The sequence below is a fragment of the Pseudorasbora parva genome, chromosome 19, assembly GCF_024679245.1.
Source record: "Pseudorasbora parva isolate DD20220531a chromosome 19, ASM2467924v1, whole genome shotgun sequence".
NCBI lineage: Eukaryota > Metazoa > Chordata > Actinopteri > Cypriniformes > Gobionidae > Pseudorasbora > Pseudorasbora parva.
This window is the reverse complement of record NC_090190.1, coordinates 39,586,225-39,605,000: the sequence shown is the minus strand read 5'-3', so window position 1 is coordinate 39,605,000 and position 18,776 is coordinate 39,586,225. Positions and strand designations below refer to the sequence as shown.

At 37.9% G+C, this 18,776-nt stretch overlaps 1 protein-coding gene across 2 annotated transcripts; it reads right to left on the bottom strand.

Moving 5' to 3' along the window:
- Positions 1 to 112: 112 nt before the first annotated feature.
- Positions 113 to 3,237, bottom strand: il6 (interleukin 6 (interferon, beta 2)). 2 transcript variants are annotated; one of them, XM_067426217.1, is made up of 5 exons: positions 3,041 to 3,075; positions 2,748 to 2,956; positions 2,556 to 2,666; positions 1,021 to 1,164; positions 113 to 382 (listed from the first exon to the last, which is right to left on the bottom strand). In XM_067426217.1, exons 1-5 carry the CDS (start codon positions 3,054 to 3,056, stop codon positions 164 to 166), a joined length of 699 nt encoding a protein of 232 aa, XP_067282318.1. In that variant the 5' UTR covers positions 3,057 to 3,075; the 3' UTR covers positions 113 to 163. The 2 variants fall into 2 exon arrangements, with proteins under 2 accessions (XP_067282318.1, XP_067282317.1); XM_067426216.1 differs by having other exon boundaries at positions 2,748 to 3,237.
- Positions 3,238 to 18,776: the final 15,539 nt, after the last annotated feature.

Below are 18,776 nucleotides of genomic sequence, written 5' to 3'. Positions count from 1 at the left end.
AATAGAAGTACAGACACATAAATATTACATTTTAAAAAATCTCAACGTACAAATCAGTGCATCAGCATTTACATTTAATTTTATTTAAATATTAAATATTAAATTATCATCCCCTTAATCGAATACAATAAATAAATAAAATAGTCAAATAAATTAGTATTGGTTAGTTCTTGTCTGAGGGCGATCCTCTGGGTGTCTTAATGTCCTTCACCCAGTGTCCACCCTTCCTTTTGCTCATGTATTGGATGGCTCTGCATGTGTCGATCATGACCCTGCTGAAGTTGAACAGGATCGAGTGTACGGTCGTCTTCTGCGTCCATGCAGAACTGACCGACAGAGGGGCGCTGGAGATCGGATCCACCTGTCCGTCGCCCACCTGGAGCTGGAGGTAGAAATAAACGTTAAATGTGTGTCATGCCGACATTCATTACACTGCTAACGTACGACTGCGTGGCCTGTGTGAGATCAGTCTCCTGTGAGTCTTTACAGGTCGTTGGGTCCTTATGGAGCCTTGATTTTTTTTTTTTCAACTGGGACACTCAATCGTGGGACATTTCATGACTTTTCACCTGCTTTTACAGGTAAATGTCTTATTTATTCATCAATAATGAGCTGTTTTAAATGATCAATCGTTCCTTGATCTTTAGCATGCCATTTGCTAACATGAACTAACAATGACCAAAATATAATATAAAATGTATAATAATGGATTTGTGAATGTTGATAGGTTGTAAATTAGTACTACCTAATATTAAAAATTATAGGAAAGTTTTTAAAATTATTAAAAGTTTCCAAATATTGAATGTTTATGCTCTTAAATTTTTAGGCGGGAATAAAACATTTAATTATCGTGGTGGAAACATATTGCACAAATTCATACACATGAGCCTGTGATTCGCCAAAACGTTAAATAGTTACAAAGTGCCATGAGTGTGTTAAACTGACATTTTGTTTTTGTAGTGAAAGTTGTTTATGCTCTAAAATAAATCAGTTCTCTTGTATAGGACGTGATGAGTTTACCTGGCTGTTAATGGCCTCCAACAATCGTTTCGTCTCGTATTTGATGTCGTTCACCTGGGGTGAGGTCAGATTTTCCTTCTCAATGAAGCTCCAGTTCTCTTTATACCACGTCAGGACACTGTAAATGCGGCCCAGACACCTTTCCTGAAACATTCATGAGGGGGAGATTTCTTCAGTTTCTGGGTCTTTATGACCAATATTTGAGAAAATCTAATAAAAACAGCCCTGTCATGACAACTCATGGTAATGGATATGACCGTGTCGATATGTTTGGACTTGGCAGAATAGTTCTGCTATGTTTCTGCTTCAGAGCATGTATGGGACTTGCTACCACCAATACACTCAACATGCTGCTGTGAGCAAGTAAGACATGCTGCTGCTGCTGCACAATATAGCATACATGAATTATCCGTAGCAAATCTATACAGGTGGAGCTGGGGAAGGGGAAGGGTTTCTGAAATTTGCTACAGCAAATGCTGAAGTATTTGAAGGTTGAGCTGCGAGCTCATTGTTTGCTGATACAGCATGAACCAATCAGATGAGATCAGCGTCGTAACATTCAACTGCATTTAGTTTATCGTGTATCGATATCGACTCGTATTTGTACGTAATTTTTTTCTAAGGTGGTGATTTTGCACAAATGTGATTTGTAAGGAAAAGTGTGGTTTTTAGATAAACATAAAGGTTAAATTAGTATGAAATATGCCGATTTTATGAATGAGATTATGCAAATTAGCCACCAATTTGCCAAAATTTAAATGGTAACGAATTCTAATCAGATTGTGTTCAACCATTTGTAGGGAAAGTTAAATGAGCTTTGGACTTGTCGAAGATTGTTCAAACTAGACTGTTTCTGTATTAAAATTTATTTGTTAATGGCCTAATAAAACTACTCGAATCATGAAAATCTGTTCTGGAAAATGTGCTCCACCACACTACGTCCCGTTCCATTATAGCCAAACAAAACTGTTTGTGGAAAAGCTGGATCTATAAAAGGCTTGGCTTGATTGTAATGATGATGGATTATTTGTAATAAAACATTACAAATGCCTTCAAGTTAGCATACCAGTCAAACATTTGAACACATCTTCTCATTCATTTGAACTATTTTACACTGTTATAACCACAACTAAATTATATGATCAATATATTGACAACGTATGTTTTTACATTTGTTTGAAATAAACAATTCTTAACTTTTTATAAGTTATACAAGATTCAAATGATTTTAAATCAGTTTTACATCGTTTAAGTTGAAATTACTTAAACATCCAAGTTGATTATACTTATTTTTACGGTGCACGCATGGAAATACTAGTATTATATAGTGGAAAAAAAGAGATTCTGCCAAAATAAATGTTTAAATCTTCCTAAAAATCTGAAAAAAGTATTAACAAAGAATCTAAAATAAAAAAAGTAAGACTGTTGGAAACTACTTTGTAAACTCTTATTTTAAAATGGTGATGGGGGACAGAGCAGTTTCCCTAATTAAAGACGCAGCCCTAAATAAATCACACCCATGAGAATGTTCTTACTGTGCTGAAGTTTCGGGACAGACAGCCGTCTGAAGGTTGGAGGAGAGGCGTGCTGATCCTGATGCCTTCATACGCCGTCATATTGCCCGTCTCTCTGAATTCGGTCTCAAACTGCAGATGGAAGAGCACAAAGTTAGTTAAAGACAGTCAGCTTTACTTTCCACCTTTGATTTCTTCTGTATTTAAAGGCACCTGTTCATCTCTCAGCGTCTTCACGTGCTTTTGCAGATCTTTTGCCATCCGATGCCATTTCTGCCGGTCGTTCAGAGGACTCTTCACGTCCACGTGCTGAACTTCGTCCCCTGACGTCTCTGATAACTCCCCCATGCCGCTGTACGCTGGCAGCGCGTCTGCGAGACGGATCAACACTGCCAGTGTGGCAGACAGGAAGAGAGCTTTGTCTGCAGAGAAAAGAAAAGTGAGTGAGAGAAAGTGAGAAGAAGTGTCTGTCTGCAACATGAGGACATCCGGTCGGTCTAACTTACTCAGAGCTGACGGCATTGTGATTGCGAAAGTTTGTGTGATGTCTTCAAGCAAACTTCGGAGACTTCTGAACAGAACTTCTCAAGTGCTTTTATACACAGATTTTAGGAGTTTCCACTTTTCAACCCTAACCCGCCTTTAAAATATTTTTCATCATTTTGGAAGAGGGAAAAACTGATACAGATTTGCTTAAATGCTATTTTTTTTCTTTTGAATCCCCCCCCTTTTTAACTTATAAAAAAGTTAAATTACCCAATATGCTTACAAAATCTTTTAATAATATTTTAATAAAGGTTGTCGAATCTCAAAAAATGTTCATTGTATTAACTCAAAATTTTAATTTCAATGAACTCAAAATTTTAAGGCAACCAAGTAACTTTTTTTCTAAATAATTTTTTACAGTGTACGGGGCATGTTGTCACAATTATAACCAGTTTGACACTAACTTTAAAATAAAGTTGCTGTGTTAAATTAAGTACATTAAGTTTTTCAACTGAAATTCCTTTAAACAGACTTTAAAAAATTAGTTGAATCTTGTATAACTTATAGAAAAAACTTTTGATGAGGTAAAGCAATGTAAAATCGTATGTTATCATAACTCATTGATCATACAGTTTTCCCAATGCTGATATAATTTTTTAATGCAAAATTTTGAAAAGTAAACCTTCTTCCAACATATTTATATTATTAAATTATGCATTATCACAAAAAAGGTTGTTATCTGAAATTTGAGAACTTTAATTCGAACTAAAAAAATTGAATCTTGTACAATTTGTGAAAAGGTTAAAAATTCTGAACTTATCTAGCAATGTAAAAACATATGTTGACAATTTATTAAATAAATGTTTTAGTGTAGGGGAGCTCAACCGTGGGGTTAGTTGTAACACACATTTAACACTTTCCACACTCTCCAGGATGACGAAACGAAGTGTATTTACTAGTTGCCATATCAAAATTATATATAGAAGAAAAAAAAAAGATTCTTTGGAAGATATCACTAAACATTTATTTAACCATAGTAACCAAAAGCTAGTTTCTTAGGTAACATTTTCATCTCTGTTTTTTGTTTATTTAAAATAATACAAATCTGATATTATCTCATATCTGTTATTTAACAGTTATAGATGATGTAGTTATTTAATGCTGATCTAACAGCAGAAGGCACGGGGCATGTTGTCACACCGCGTTACAATGAGCTCCTGTTAGAACTATATTATATTCTTTACTTCTACTGAGAGACCACGAGAAAAGAGGAATAAAGACTGAGAGCCAATGTTCAGAAATGCTTAATTATTATTATTCTTTCAGCTATGCTGTATAACTGTATTTTGAGGTGGGTATTTTGAATTATTAAATGTCATTTATTTTATATGAAAACGTTAATGACAAAATATTTTAGTTTGCCTTGCATTTTTTTTTATTATATCAGATAACATTTTGAGCTGTCATGTGGTCTTGTTATAATGCATCCCCCCCTAACCTAGGGGGCATGTTGTCACATTTCACTTCCATTCTTTCAGATTAAATAGAGAGAGAGAAAAGTATACACCGCAATAATGAAACAAGCACATAATTGCACTATATGTGGAATTAATGTGTGTGTGTGTGTGGGGGGGGGGGGGGGGGGGGTAAATTCTCTGAACCACAAGTGGATTTACACAAACTGAGAGAGTCCAAAAGCGATAGATTGCGCCCCGCTCTTCCCTATTTAATGGCTTTTATAAAAAATAAAAAAATTGGGAAGCCATAAGTATAGTTTAGATGATTTTACAGACTACTTTGAACAAACCCTTGTTAGAGAAATCAAGCGTTTGTGAAATGCCTTAATGCCTGAGGTGTAGACCATGTGACAACTTGCCCCAGGCTCGGTTCACACACACACTCTTCAGAATAACGGTTCTTGTTTGGAATCGATGGTTCCATGGAATGTTTGCGTTGCACAAAAGGTTCTTTAGAGTGGAAAGAGATTCTTTAAAATGTTCTTCACACTGAAGAACTGATCACTGAATAGTTCTTCTATTGCATCGGGCCCCATTTATATTTCCCCATTCAAAACCCGTATAGAGGTTACCTATGTGGCTACTATGTGTAGACCGCCTATATGGGACTGATTGTGTTTGCCCATATCTAACCCTTTTAGGGTAAACCCATATGGGGCTCATTTGTGTTGCCCATTTTGAGCCTGTGCGCTCATTTCCCATTAGTGACCCGGCTAGGACCCGTATAGGTAGCCCACCTGTTTTCTCCCATAGGGGACCGACTTCATTTCGGGACCATGCCCACTCGGTTCCCATGTAGCCCAGGCATAACCCATGTGGGACCCGCATTTACATGTTGGCTGGGGTGCTCAGTCATCTTGCTCTCGAATGTTCAAGGACTGGTTTTGACCGCTCAGATATGGCAGACGTCTTATGTATGGCCCATAGAAACCGCCTCTAATGAGGCATAAATAGTTATGATTGCGAGGCTATATTAAAAATATATTTTTGTGTCCCCATTTGCTCAAAAGAAAAAGAAAAACTCCACAATAGTAATTTCACGACGCTTACGAAAATGTTTGTACTACAATTATTATTATTTTTTTACCTTTTGGAAGCTTCGTAACTTTATTAATTTGTTTTTCAGTTTGCAGCTGTATGGATATCATCTCATGCCATTCAGCAGCTGAGTTTGAATTATTATTAATCATGTAAACTGCTGCACATACAGTTTCAGATTCTCATAATGAGGAGTCTCATAACTTTAGAGATAAAGAAATGAAAGTAAGCTGTAATGTGCGCCGGCCTTATTCTTCTTCATTTTGAATTCTGCTTTCTATATGTGATCTCATTCTGTAAAGCATCCTTCTGTGTTTTGAGTGGTCAGGTTTGATGAGGCCTGGACTGGTTAAAGACCGTTACTATATGCATGTGGACTGTGGTTTGAGGAGTAGGGTTTCCCTTCAGCGGGAGGGAAAATAGTCATGGTGTGAAGAGAGCTGTTAAGATCAGTGTGGGGTGATATTTTAAGTAACTGTGGAAGTTTTCTAGTTTGGTTTCGGCAAGAGAGGACAAAAAAAACTGCCTGACTTTTATTAAATAATGCCTCAGTTCTGGGTCTGTGAGTTTTTGTTGAATTTTCAACGGGTTGGGTATTTGCTTCGGTAACCTTGAAACTAAGCTGCGTAGTGTAATGTCATACCCCCTTTTCAAAAATAAGAAATAGAAAAAAACAAAATGGGGGCTTTTATTCTGAAGCTCCCTTCAGCTTTTATTTTTTTGTATTTTTTTGTATTTTTGTCTAAGTATTATTATTATTATTTTCATTTTTATAGCTTTTATTTATTTTTTATAGCTTTCACTTGATCTTATTTCAGTTACTTGCCAAGACATCTCATTTAAATACATTTTTTTCCTGTAATATATTTCATAGACAAAAATGAAATGTTATATTTCTATATAGGCTATTCTCTAAAATATCAAATATATTTTTTCAATTTAGTTTTTCAAACACACACACACACACGCATTCATGCACATTGCAACTTTTTCCAAGTACAGCATGCTGACACAAATTCCTTTCATAAGGTTGCATTTTAGCAATGCATATATTACGTTGCCGTTCTACGGAGCTCATTTGCATTATCGGTGCAAGTATCGGTGGGTGGAAATAAACGAGAAATATACAGCCCTGTACCATCATTCAGTGAAGGTTTCTACTGTTGTTTCCTCAACATTACCTCTGTAGTAAAATCAGAAACCGCATCTTTTTTTCTTTTGCATTTTTTTTTTTTTCTGTCGAGGTGTGATCAGTGCTTCTGATGAGATATGGCGGGTCTTTGCATCGATTCCACGAATGTTTGTCATTTACAGATGAAAATGCTTCTTTTCTGAGAATTACTGTGACTATCATAATTCTTCCTCCTGACCTTGCATTTCACTCAATTTATCTGATTATTAGTTTAACTGTAATAGATCCTCAGTTCTTACACAATTTTTTTTGTTGTTCTTGCTAGTTTTATTAAAAACACTGGCTTAGTTCAGCATAAATTCCCAGCTTGCTTGGTGGTGTTCAAGAGCAAAACCAAACTGGTGGTGCTGGTTAACCAAGTTGGTCCTGGTGGTTAAGTCTATTATCTTATGTGGTCTTGTAGGTTTTGAAGTTCAGGAAGGCCTGCGTTCAAGCCTGGCGCATCTAGAACACAACATGCATTGGCCTTTTCAGAAGAGGGAATAAGTCAAACCTATTTATTGTGGTTATTTTACTCCAAATCGGAGATATTCTTTGGTCTCTTAGGAGTGGGATGTTGTGAGGTTACTGTGAGTACAAACTAAAATGTTTTCACAGAAATTCTGAAACTGTAGATGTGCACTAGAGATATGTTCACATTTATGCTAAGCCCTTTTTTCCCCAGAGATTCAGTAGCTGATGTGTGAAGGTGTGGGTGTAGAGGCTTTATGGTTTCCGGGACTCTGGGGTTTTTTATTAACCCCATTCACAACCCCTAATGTAACTTAAGGCAAGAGTGCAGAGAGAAAAGTGACTCAGACCCCCAAAATACTTCAAAATAAACTGAGCAACTTTAATTTTCTGTTTTGATAAAATACCAGCTCCGTAAATGCATCCATAATGAGTTACACACACTGCCACGTCAAAGATCTTACGGTCTCTTCCTGTGATATGTAGAAACAGTTCAAAGATCAAGCCACATTGTCTAAGATTTGCTGAGCTAGGCATTTTCTCCTTTGATTGCCACATTAAAAACCCACTGTCACTCTCATATGTAGCTGACGGATTAAATAAAGACTCATGTTGCATTTGACATGTCTTCAATACAGCAGGATAGATGGAATCGTTGCTCGCATGTTCTGCTTAAAGGGTTAGTTCGACCAAATATGAAATTTTTATCATAAATGACATGACTCACCCTAATGTTGTTCCTCACCCGTAAGACCTCCGTTCATCTTCACACACAGTTTAAGATATTTTAGATTTAGTCCGAGAGCGTACAGTATTGTTCAAAATAATAGCAGTACAATGTGACTAACCAGAATAATCAAGGTTTTTCATATATTTTTTTATTGCTACGTGGCAAACAAGTTACCAGTAGGTTCAGTAGATTCTCAGAAAACAAACAAGACCCAGCATTCATGATATGCACGCTCTTAAGGCTGTGCAATTGGGCAATTAGTTGAATTAGTTGAAAGGGGTGTGTTCAAAAAAATAGCAGTGTGGCATTCAGTCACTGAGGTCATCAATTTTGTGAAGAAACAGGTGTGAATCAGGTGGCCCCTATTTAAGGATGAAGCCAACACTTGTTGAACATGCATTTGAAAGCTGAGGAAAATGGGTCGTTCAAGACATTGTTCAGAAGAACAGCGTACTTTGATTAAAAAGTTGATTAGAGAGGGGAAAACCTATAAAGAGGTGCAAAAAATGATAGGCTGTTCAGCTAAAATGATCTCCAATGCCTTAAAATGGAGAGCAAAACCAGAGAGACGTGGAAGAAAACGGAAGACAACCATCAAAATGGACAGAAGAATAACCAGAATGGCAAAGGCTCAGCCAATGATCACCTCCAGGATGATCAAAGACAGTCTGGAGTTACCTGTAAGTACTGTGACAGTTAGAAGACGTCTGTGTGAAGCTAATCTATTTTCAAGAATCCCCCGCAAAGTCCCTCTGATAAAAAAAAGGCATGTGCAGAAGAGGTTACAATTTGCCAAAGAACACATCAACTGGCCTAAAGAGAAATCAAGGAACATTTTGTGGACTGATGAGAGTAAAATTGTTCTTTTTGGGTCCAAGGGCCACAGGCAGTTTGTGAGACGACCCCCAAACTCTGAATTCAAGCCACAGTACACAGTGAAGACAGTGAAGCATGGAGGTGCAAGCATCATGATATGGGCATGTTTCTCCTACTATGGTATTGGGCCTATTTATCGCATACCAGGGATCATGGATCAGTTTGCATATGTTAAAATACTTGAAGAGGTCCTGTTGCCCTATGCTGAAGAGGACATGCCCTTGAAACGGTTGTTTCAACAAGACAATGACCCAAAACACTCTAGTAAACGGGCAAAGTCTTGGTTCCAAACCAACAAAATTAATGTTATGAAGTGGCCAGCCCAATCTCCAGACCTTAATCCAATTGAGAACTTGTGGGGTGATATCAAAAATGCTGTTTCTGAAGCAAAACCAAGAAATGTGAATGAATTGTGGAATGTTGTTAAAGAATCATGGAGTGGAATAACAGCTGAGAGGTGCCACAGGTTGGTTGACTCCATGCCACACAGATGTCAAGCAGTTTTAAAAAACTGTGGTCATACAACTAAATATTAGTTTAGTGATTCACAGGATTGCTAAATCCCAGAAAAAAAAAAAATGTTTGTACAAAATAGTTTTGAGTTTGTACAGTCAAAGGTAGACACTGCTATTTTTTTGAACACACCCCTTTCAACTAATTCAACTAATTGCCCAATTGCACAGCCTTAAGAGCGTGCATATCATGAATGCTGGGTCTTGTTTGTTTTCTGACAATCTACTGAACCTACTGGTAACTTGTTTGCCACGTAGCAATAAAAAATATACGAAAAACCTTGATTATTCTGGTTAGTCACATTGTACTGCTATTATTTTGAATAAGACTGTATCTAAGTGTATGCACACTATACTGTCCATGTCCAGAAAGGGAATAAAACATCATCACAGTAGTCCATATGAGACATCAGTTAGTTCATTAGAGTCTCTTGAAGCATCCAAAATACATTTGGGTCCAAAAATAAAAACTACAACTTTATTCAGCATTGTCTTCTCTTCCGCGTTTGTTTTCAGTCCTCAAATAAAGATTCAAACGGTTATGAATCAGTGAATCGATCAATGATTCAGATCGCCAATGTCACGTGATTTCAGCAGTCTGACACGCGATCCGAATCATGAATCAATCCGCTGATTCATAACCGATTGAATCTTTATTTGAGGTTTGAAAACAAATCCGGGCCCCATTTGTATTTCCCCAGTCTAAACCTGTATAGAGGCAACCCGGTCACACACAAATGCGTATAAATAGTACGAGTGCGTATCATATCCGCGCGAAAAACAGCGTATCCTATGCATGCCAAAATGAGTTTTGGCGTATGCATTTTTCGTGAGATCCGGCTGATAGAGGTTATGTGGGTACTACTTCGGGCTTATGTAAGCAGCCTATATGGGACTGATTGTGTTTGCCCATGTCTGACCCATATGGTTTGCCCAAACGGGCCCCATTTATATTTCCCCATTCAAACCCGTATAGAGGTTACCTATGTGGGTACTGCCTTGGGCCCATGTAGACCGCCTATATGGGACTGATTGTGTTTGCCCATATCTAACCCTTTTAGGGTAAACCCATATGGGGCTCATTTGTGTTGCCCATTTTGAGCCTGTGCGCTCATTTCCCATTGGTGACCCGGCTAGGACCCATATAGGTAGCCCACCTGTTTTCTCCCATAGGGGACCGACTTCATTTCGGGACCATGCCCACTCGGTTCCCATGTAGCCCAGGCATAACCCATGTGGGACCCGCATTTACATGTTGGCTGGGGTGCTCTGTCATCTTGCTCTCGAATGTTCAAGGACTGGTTTTGACCGCTCAGATATGGCAGACGTCTTATGTATGGCCCATAGAAACCGCCTCTAATGAGGCATAAATAGTTATGATTGCGAAGCTATATTAAATATAAATTTTTGTGTCCCCATTTGCTCAAAAGAAAAATAAAATCTCCACAATAGTAATTTCACAACCCTTATGAAAATGTTTGTACTACAAACGTTGGCTTTGTGGGTAGGGCATATTCGGCAGCAGATCAGGCGGCCGCCGGTTTGTATACAGCGGTTGCCCTGCAAGCGTATAAAACAAGCAGACCTGCTGGGGGAAATTGATATTGAGATGTGAAATATTAATATATATATATATATATATATATATATATATATATATATATATATATATATATATATATATATATATATATATATATATATATATATATATATATATATATATATATATTAATTATAGTTATAAAATGATAACCACAAATTAACCATAGCTTGCATGGCTACTCTAACCATAGTTTAACCATTGTATTTATGGTAAAACTGTGGCTATATAAATGGTAATCAATTAGCCACAAAAAAAAAAAAAAACATATTCACTACACTTTTACTATAATAATAAAAAATAGAGTGATAACAGGAGTGATTTCATCAAATCACGCTGCATTAGAAACACCCTTAAAGCAGCTGTAACCTTTTTTCATTTTATTTCATTCGATGCTAAAGTAATAAAATACAAAGTATTAGTGTTATAAATGTACATATATTTAAAATACAAAAAAAAAAAAAAAACTTTGCATGATTCACGATATTTGTGACCGTTAAACCGCGTCATCGCAGTCTGGAGGGGTTACTCAGTGTCGAGGACGCTTCCCTGGAAGGACTGATCCGTCCAAATCACTTTCTTCAGAGGCTAGGCGAGGCTCCTCTTTAGCATTCAGAGAACACGTAAACTGAGGGGTGGTTAATATATTTACTTTGCTAATCAAATTGTGTCGATCGTCCCATAGGCCTACTTTGCCGTGACCAATGACGTATGATGAGAAGCGTTACACTTTCGGCGCTCACACAGTCCCACTCGCCTGAGAAGCCACGCGACGTCTGTGCCTGAAGTCTGCCAGTTATCGAAACAAAAACTTCAATGTTCGAAGTTGACGAAAAGTTAAGCCTATACTGAAGGTGGATGTTTATTCGCCGAGCTCTATCAGATATCCTGAAGGGCTAGACAAGACCAGCGTTGGGAAAATACATTATTTTACCAAAATTTTGCCAAATCTTTGATTGGGGAGATTTTCTCTGTTTTGGTAGCTTCCCTTCAGATCTCCCCCACAGAGAACATTTGGTGGATTCTCCAATTAAATTTACCACAATAACTTCATTCTTTCTTTCTTTCTTTCTTTCTTTCTTTCTTTCTTTCTTTCTTTCTTTCTTTCTTTCTTTCTTTCTTTCTTTCTTTCTTTCGCCATTTTCCATTACATCCTCCTGAGACCAACATTTTTGATTTTAGTATTTTTTTTAATGTCATTAAATTGTTTAGAGCATAAGAAACATACCGTACATACAGGTCCTGCGTTTTTTTAAATTTGCATATTGTGATAAAGTTCATTATTTTCCATAATGTACTGATAAAAATTAAACTTTCATAGATTTTAGATTCATTGCACTACAACTGAAATATTTCAGGTCTTTTATTGTTTTAATACTGATGATTTTGGCATACAGCTCATGAAAACCCAAAATTCTCAAAATCTAAAAAAATTAGCGTATCATGAAAAGGTTCTCAAAACGAGCTATTAAACAAATCATCTGAATCAACTAATGAACTCTAAACACCTGCAAAAGATTCCTGAGGCTTTTAAAAACTCCCCGCCTGGTTCATTACTCAAAACCGCAATCATGGGTAAGACTGCCGACCTGACTGCTGTCTAGAAGGCCATCATTGACACCCTCAAGCGAGAGGGTAAGACACAGAAATAAATTTCTGAACGAATAGGCTGTTCCCAGAGTGCTGTATCAAGGCACCTCAGTGGGAAGTCTGTGGGAAGGAAGAAGTGTGGCAAAAAACGCTGCACAACGAGAAGAGGTGACCGGACCCTGAGGAAGATTGTGGAGAAGGACCGATTCCAGACCTTGGGGGACCTGCGGAAGCAGTGGACTGAGTCTGGAGTAGAAACATCCAGAGCCACCGTGCACAGGCGTGAGCAGGAAATGGGCTACAGGTGCCGCATTCCCCAAGTGAAGACACTTTGGGCTACAGAGAAGCAGCACTGGACTGTTGCTCAGTGGTCCAAAGTACTTTTTTCGGATGAAAGCAAATTTTGCATGTCATTCGGAAATCAAGGTGCCAGAGTCTGGAGGAAGACTGGGGAGAAGGAAATCCAAAATGCCTGAAGTCCAGTGTCAAGTCCCCACAGTCAGTGATGGTCTGGGGTGCCATGTCAGCTGCTGGTGTTGGTCCACTGTGTTTTATCAAGGGCAGGGTCAGTGCAGCTAGCTATCAGGAGATTTTGGAGACTTCATGCTTCCATCTGCTGAAAAGCTTTATGGAGATGAAGATTTGGTTTTTCAGCACGACCTGACACCTGCTCACAGTGCCAAAACCACTGGTAAATGGTTTACTGACCATGGTATTACTGTGCTCAATTGGCCTGCCGACTCTCCTGACCTGAACCCCATAGAGAATCTGTGGGATATTGTGAAGAGAAAGTTGAGAGACGCGAGACCCAACACTCTGGATGAGCTTAAGGCCGCTATCGAAGCATCCTGGGCCTCCATAACACCTCAGCAGTGCCACAGGCTGATCGCCTCCATGCCACGCCGCACTGAAGCAGTCATTTCTGCAAAAGGATTCCCGACCAAGTAATGAGTGCATAACTGAACATAATTATTTTAAGGTTGACTTTTTTTCTATTAAAAACACTTTTCTTTTATTGGTCGGATGAAATATGCTAATTTTTTGAGTTTTCATGAGCTGTATGCCAAAATCATCAGTATTAAAACAATAAAAGATCTGAAATATTTCAGTTAGTGTGCAATGAATCTAAAATATATAAAGTTTAATTTTTATCATTACATTATGGAAAATAATGAACTTTATCACAATATGCTAGTTTTTTTTAGAAGGACCTGTATGTATCTTCCTGAGAAAAAAAAAAAAAAAACACTTTTACCTTTTATAATTTTGAATAGAGGTTGATGGTGTTTAATATCCCTTTAGTGTAGAAAATAAATATTCAGTAATTTGAGCATGGAGTCACATTATGCCTAGTGGACTGAACCATAGGGCCATTAATATTAAGGTTACAAAAGAAAATTGTATTAAGAACGAAAATATTGAAGTATATTGAGATCAATTTTATACTTTAGTATTAAACTTAAGAGTTACAGCACAGTATGGGAAATAGTCATTCTGACCCCACTACAAAATATTAAATTACTCAGTAAATATACACCCCTCACATTAAATATTTAGTCTTTTTTTCCCTTAATTTATGACTGTCTGTCTTCAGAAACAAAATTAACAAAATCTGGGAAATTTGTAGAAATTTGGCAGATTTTGACAGAATGACTCAAATGTGTTTGTCTGAGAGCCTTTATACACACACTTAACTGCAGACACTGAAATAACTACACTGTGTGGTACAGTACACAAATTTTGAGTGTCCCTTATTATGTCCCTTATTTTCTTAAAGAACCACGATTGTCCCTTATTTTCTTTTCCAGAAGTTGGCAACCCTACGTATAAAACCCCTTCAATATAGTTTGTTACCTCAGGGGAGGAGAGGAGTCAGCAAAAAAATAAAAATAATAATAATATAATACCGGCACTTCTTATGGGCCACTTAAAGCACTGTGCAAAAGGATTCCCGACCAAGTATTGAGTGCATAACTGAACATAATTATTTGAAGGTTGACTTTTTTTGTATTAAAAACACTTTTCTTTTATTGGTCGGATGAAATATGCTAATTTTTTGAGATATGAATTTTGGGTTTTCATGAGCTGTATGCCAAAATCATCTAGCCTGACAAGCCTGACCCACATCAAGATGTTTGGTCTGGAAACTCACCATTGACGGCTCAATCCGATCGGCGTATAAACGGTTGTCTTTCAAACTCCCTCTGCACGCGATAGGATAGCGCTACACCAACCAGAGCAACGAAGGTGAAGCAGAGCTCGCTGACAGATTAAACATTCGCCGGTCGGCTAAACTCTGAACACATCTTCCCTTTTTAAGAATGACTTCAGTGCCGTTCTTTGTTCTTTTCTCAGAGAAAAGCTTAACTCCAAGTCTTCCAGAGTCGCAGTCAAAGCTGATTCGAAAGACCACCGCCATTGGAGGAGCATGGATGATGAGAGAGGACTAGGCCTGGACTTTATGTTATGGTTTGTTTATGTTTTATTATGTGTGTGCTGGCAGTCGCCCGTGACGGGGCTATTATAAAGTTGTTGAACGTTGTTTGTCGGTTCCCGCCTCCTTCCTTCCCCATCTACAAACCCCGATACAAGCATATTTGCCGCGTTCACGCTCCGAGTCCGACTCCGGGAACGTCTGATAGCAAAGCTGCGCGCATAGGATTGTGGGTGATTTGAGAACGCGAAGTGCGCGAAGGCTACTCATATGCATCCTTTCCTGTATATGACATATTTTTCGAACGAAGGACTCAGTCCTTGGTTGAATTCCGAGGATCCTCGACATTGGAACAGTTCTTCGTCGGATGTCGATGACGTAGCATCCTTAGAATTCTGGCTTCCGAGGATCCTTCCTTGACATTGAGAAACGCCTAGTGTTTACTAGAAGCACGCAAACGCAAATCGGCCGTTGTCATTATGGCCCCGCCCACCGAATTTATACACAATGTGATTGGCCCGTCCAGTGTGAGGGGAATACAGCTCAGAAGGGTATTGAGTGTTGCTAGAAGACACTCGTGGGCAGATTAAATTTGCTGCAGCTAGGGTGCGTCTAGATTTCTAGGCTAAAAATCATCAGTATTAAAACAATAAAAGACCTGAAATATTTCAGTTGGTGTGCAATGAATCTAAAATAAATGAAAGTTTAATTTTTATCATTACATTATGGAAAATAATGAACTTTATCACATGCTATTTTTTTGAGAAGGACCTGTACATTTTATTCAAATGTTATGCTATGTCCTCTGTAGTGAACAAAATGACTCTGTTGTCTAAAATATAAAATGACAGGCAAAAAATTGATTTTTTTTTCTTCATTCCCCATTCAGTTTTTAGTTTAATTATATTTTTAACCAAACTTTGTATATTAAAGCTGATATCTCAAATATGGGCAGTTTACCTTCTGTGACCAAATGAACAAAAGCTCTCTAAAGCAAACACTAGATGGCAGTAAAACTTTTCTTAACAACTTACAGATTGTTTTAAACATAATTATGCTTATTATAATTTCGAAGTTTAAAGCCTGACCATGATTTTACCTCATATCTTTTATTGATCTTGGAAAAATATACTTGTCAGACATAGTCGTAACATCAAACATTAATACTTCTAAAATCAGCTCTAAGCTAAATCCGTCTTGTTGATGGCGAGGATGTTGACCCAGAACGTTTTCTTTAGGTTGGGACCAAAACGTCCCTCCTTTTTGTGAGTTCTGGAGGTTGTGTTCTGTTAGGGAGCATGGGCTTTCTTCAATATTTAATCAAGGGTGTGTTTGAAGATCTCTGTCTGTGTGAGAGCAGTAACTGGAGAGGAGAAAGTTTTAAGATGAAAGACTTTCTTCGCTCTCTTCTTCTCAGTCTTGCTTTCATTCGCAGACGCTCCTCTGTGGACTCACGCTGGTTTCGGCATCAGACCGGCCTCCCACAGTCCGATTCAGCACTTTCTCAATCTAGTAAGCTCTAATGTGATTGGCTGACTTTACACAGCTTCCAAAAGTGAGACCCACAGGTTTTTTTCTTCTTCAGTCTGTCTGGAAAAAAAGTGTTTACCGAGGATGAAATCTTTCAAGGAAGAAATCATTCCTGGATTCGCCAAAGTTTAAACGGTTAGTGACATCAAATCATTGAAAGAGTTTTGCATGAAACATTCTGTGACAATATGATCTGAATTGTATATCTTACTTACACTGATCAGGCAAAACATTATGACCATTGTGTTGGTCCTCCTTTTACTACCAAAACAGCCCTGACCCATTGATGCATGGACTCCACTAGACCCCTGAAGGTGTGCTGTGGTATCTGGCACCAAGATGCTAGAAGCAGATCCTTTTAGTCCTGTAAAATGCGAGGTGGGGCCTCCATGGATTGGACTTGTTTGTTCAGCACATCCCACAGATGCTCGATTGGATTGAGATCTGGGGAATTCGGAGGCCGAGTCAACACCTCAAACTCCCTGTTGTGCTCCTCAAACCATTCCTGAACTATTTTTGCATTGTGGCAGGTGGTGTGGCAGAGTAACATCCACATGGATGGCAGGTCCCAAGTGTGTATTCTGACACCTTTCTATCTGAACCAGCATTAACCTGACTGAGCAATTTAAGCTTTAGTAGCTCGTCTGTTTGATCGGACCACACGGGCCAGCCTTCGCTCCCCACGTGCACTAATGAGCCTTGGCCGCCCATGACCCTGTGGCCGGTTCTCCACTGTTCCTTCCTTGGAGGACTTTTGATAGATACTGACCACTGCAGACCGGGAACAGCCCACAAGAGCTGCAGTTTTGGAGATGCTCTGACCCAGTCTGCATCACAATTTGGCCCTTGACAAACTTGCTCAAATCCTTACGCTTGCCCATTTTTCCTGCTTCTAACACATCAACTTTGAGGACAAAATGTTCGCTTGCTGCCTAATATATCCCACCCACTAACAGGAGCCGCGATGAAGAGATACTCAGTGCTATTCACTTCACAGCAGTCATAATGTTATGCTTGATCGGTGTAAATCCACCATGCTATAGTTTGTAGCACAACAAATATATATAATGTTTCAAAAAATAAGTACTTCTACAATTTCATGAAAAAGAAGAATGCAGAATATATATTATCTGGAATATCAAAGACAAAACAATTGTCAAAATATATTCCGTACATGAAAATGTTTCCTTTTCAAATATATACATTTTAACCTAAAGTGTCTTTTTCAGGTCCTTTTGTCATCTTTCCATATGGTAAGGGAATATACAGTTAACCAATTCATAGATTTTGCTTCAGCGTTTTTCCATTTACTGTAATGTGTGATGATGTTTTACAGCGCAGATCGCAGCGGCCTCCTCCCATCAGGACTCTGAACACACACAGCGTGACAGCGTGGCATTAAATGGACCTGCCATCACACTTTAAAGAGCCCGGAGCGCGTGTCGTTAGGTCACATGACACCAGTGCTGAAGAGGAAAGTGTAAATACTTAAACGGGGGGATTACACCGAATATTCACAGAGTATTTTTAATCATGATAAGCCTTTCTAAGAATAGATGTGTCCGAATGCAGCAGAACATCACAACTGATTCAGAATGACAAGCACATGCGTCTCCCACGAGGGACATCGACTAACAAATACTTCATGAGGCGCACGACATCAAAAAGTGTCAATTGTGGACCACCAACAGAATTGCACAAATGATCCTAATGGGATCAAATTCAAATTCTATAATAAGATATATCGTATGAGAAAAATGTAACAATATATTTTAATATGATAAATATTTTAACCATAATGGAGTCAGATACAGTGTTATATTAATTTGAATTAGTTTATATTTTCCATTTTCTTTTTAATTTTAGTTCAAATTTGAGTAATTTTTTATAAATTTTTTTTTTATTTTAGTTTTAGCTATTTTACGACATTTAAGTTGAACTAAATGAAAATGAGATAAAAAAATATTTGAATGAAAGAAAAGAACATACATCTCAAGGTTGAGTACAGGTATTGAATTATTACAGAATTAAGGGAGGGGTGGGGAGGCAGTAGTGAAGAAAAAACAAACATGCATAATAAAATGCCCGGATACATATGGAAATATAATCACAATTATATACTGTGTATAAACATCTAAAAAACAAGAAAAGAAAAAAACAACCTTTACTCAAAGCCTGTCTCCTTAATCTAAAAATGGGCTCCAATATTTCAGAGAAAATATTATTTAGCCTATTTTTTTTTCTATCACTATTTCTGTAAAGGTGCACTATGTAGTATTTTTGC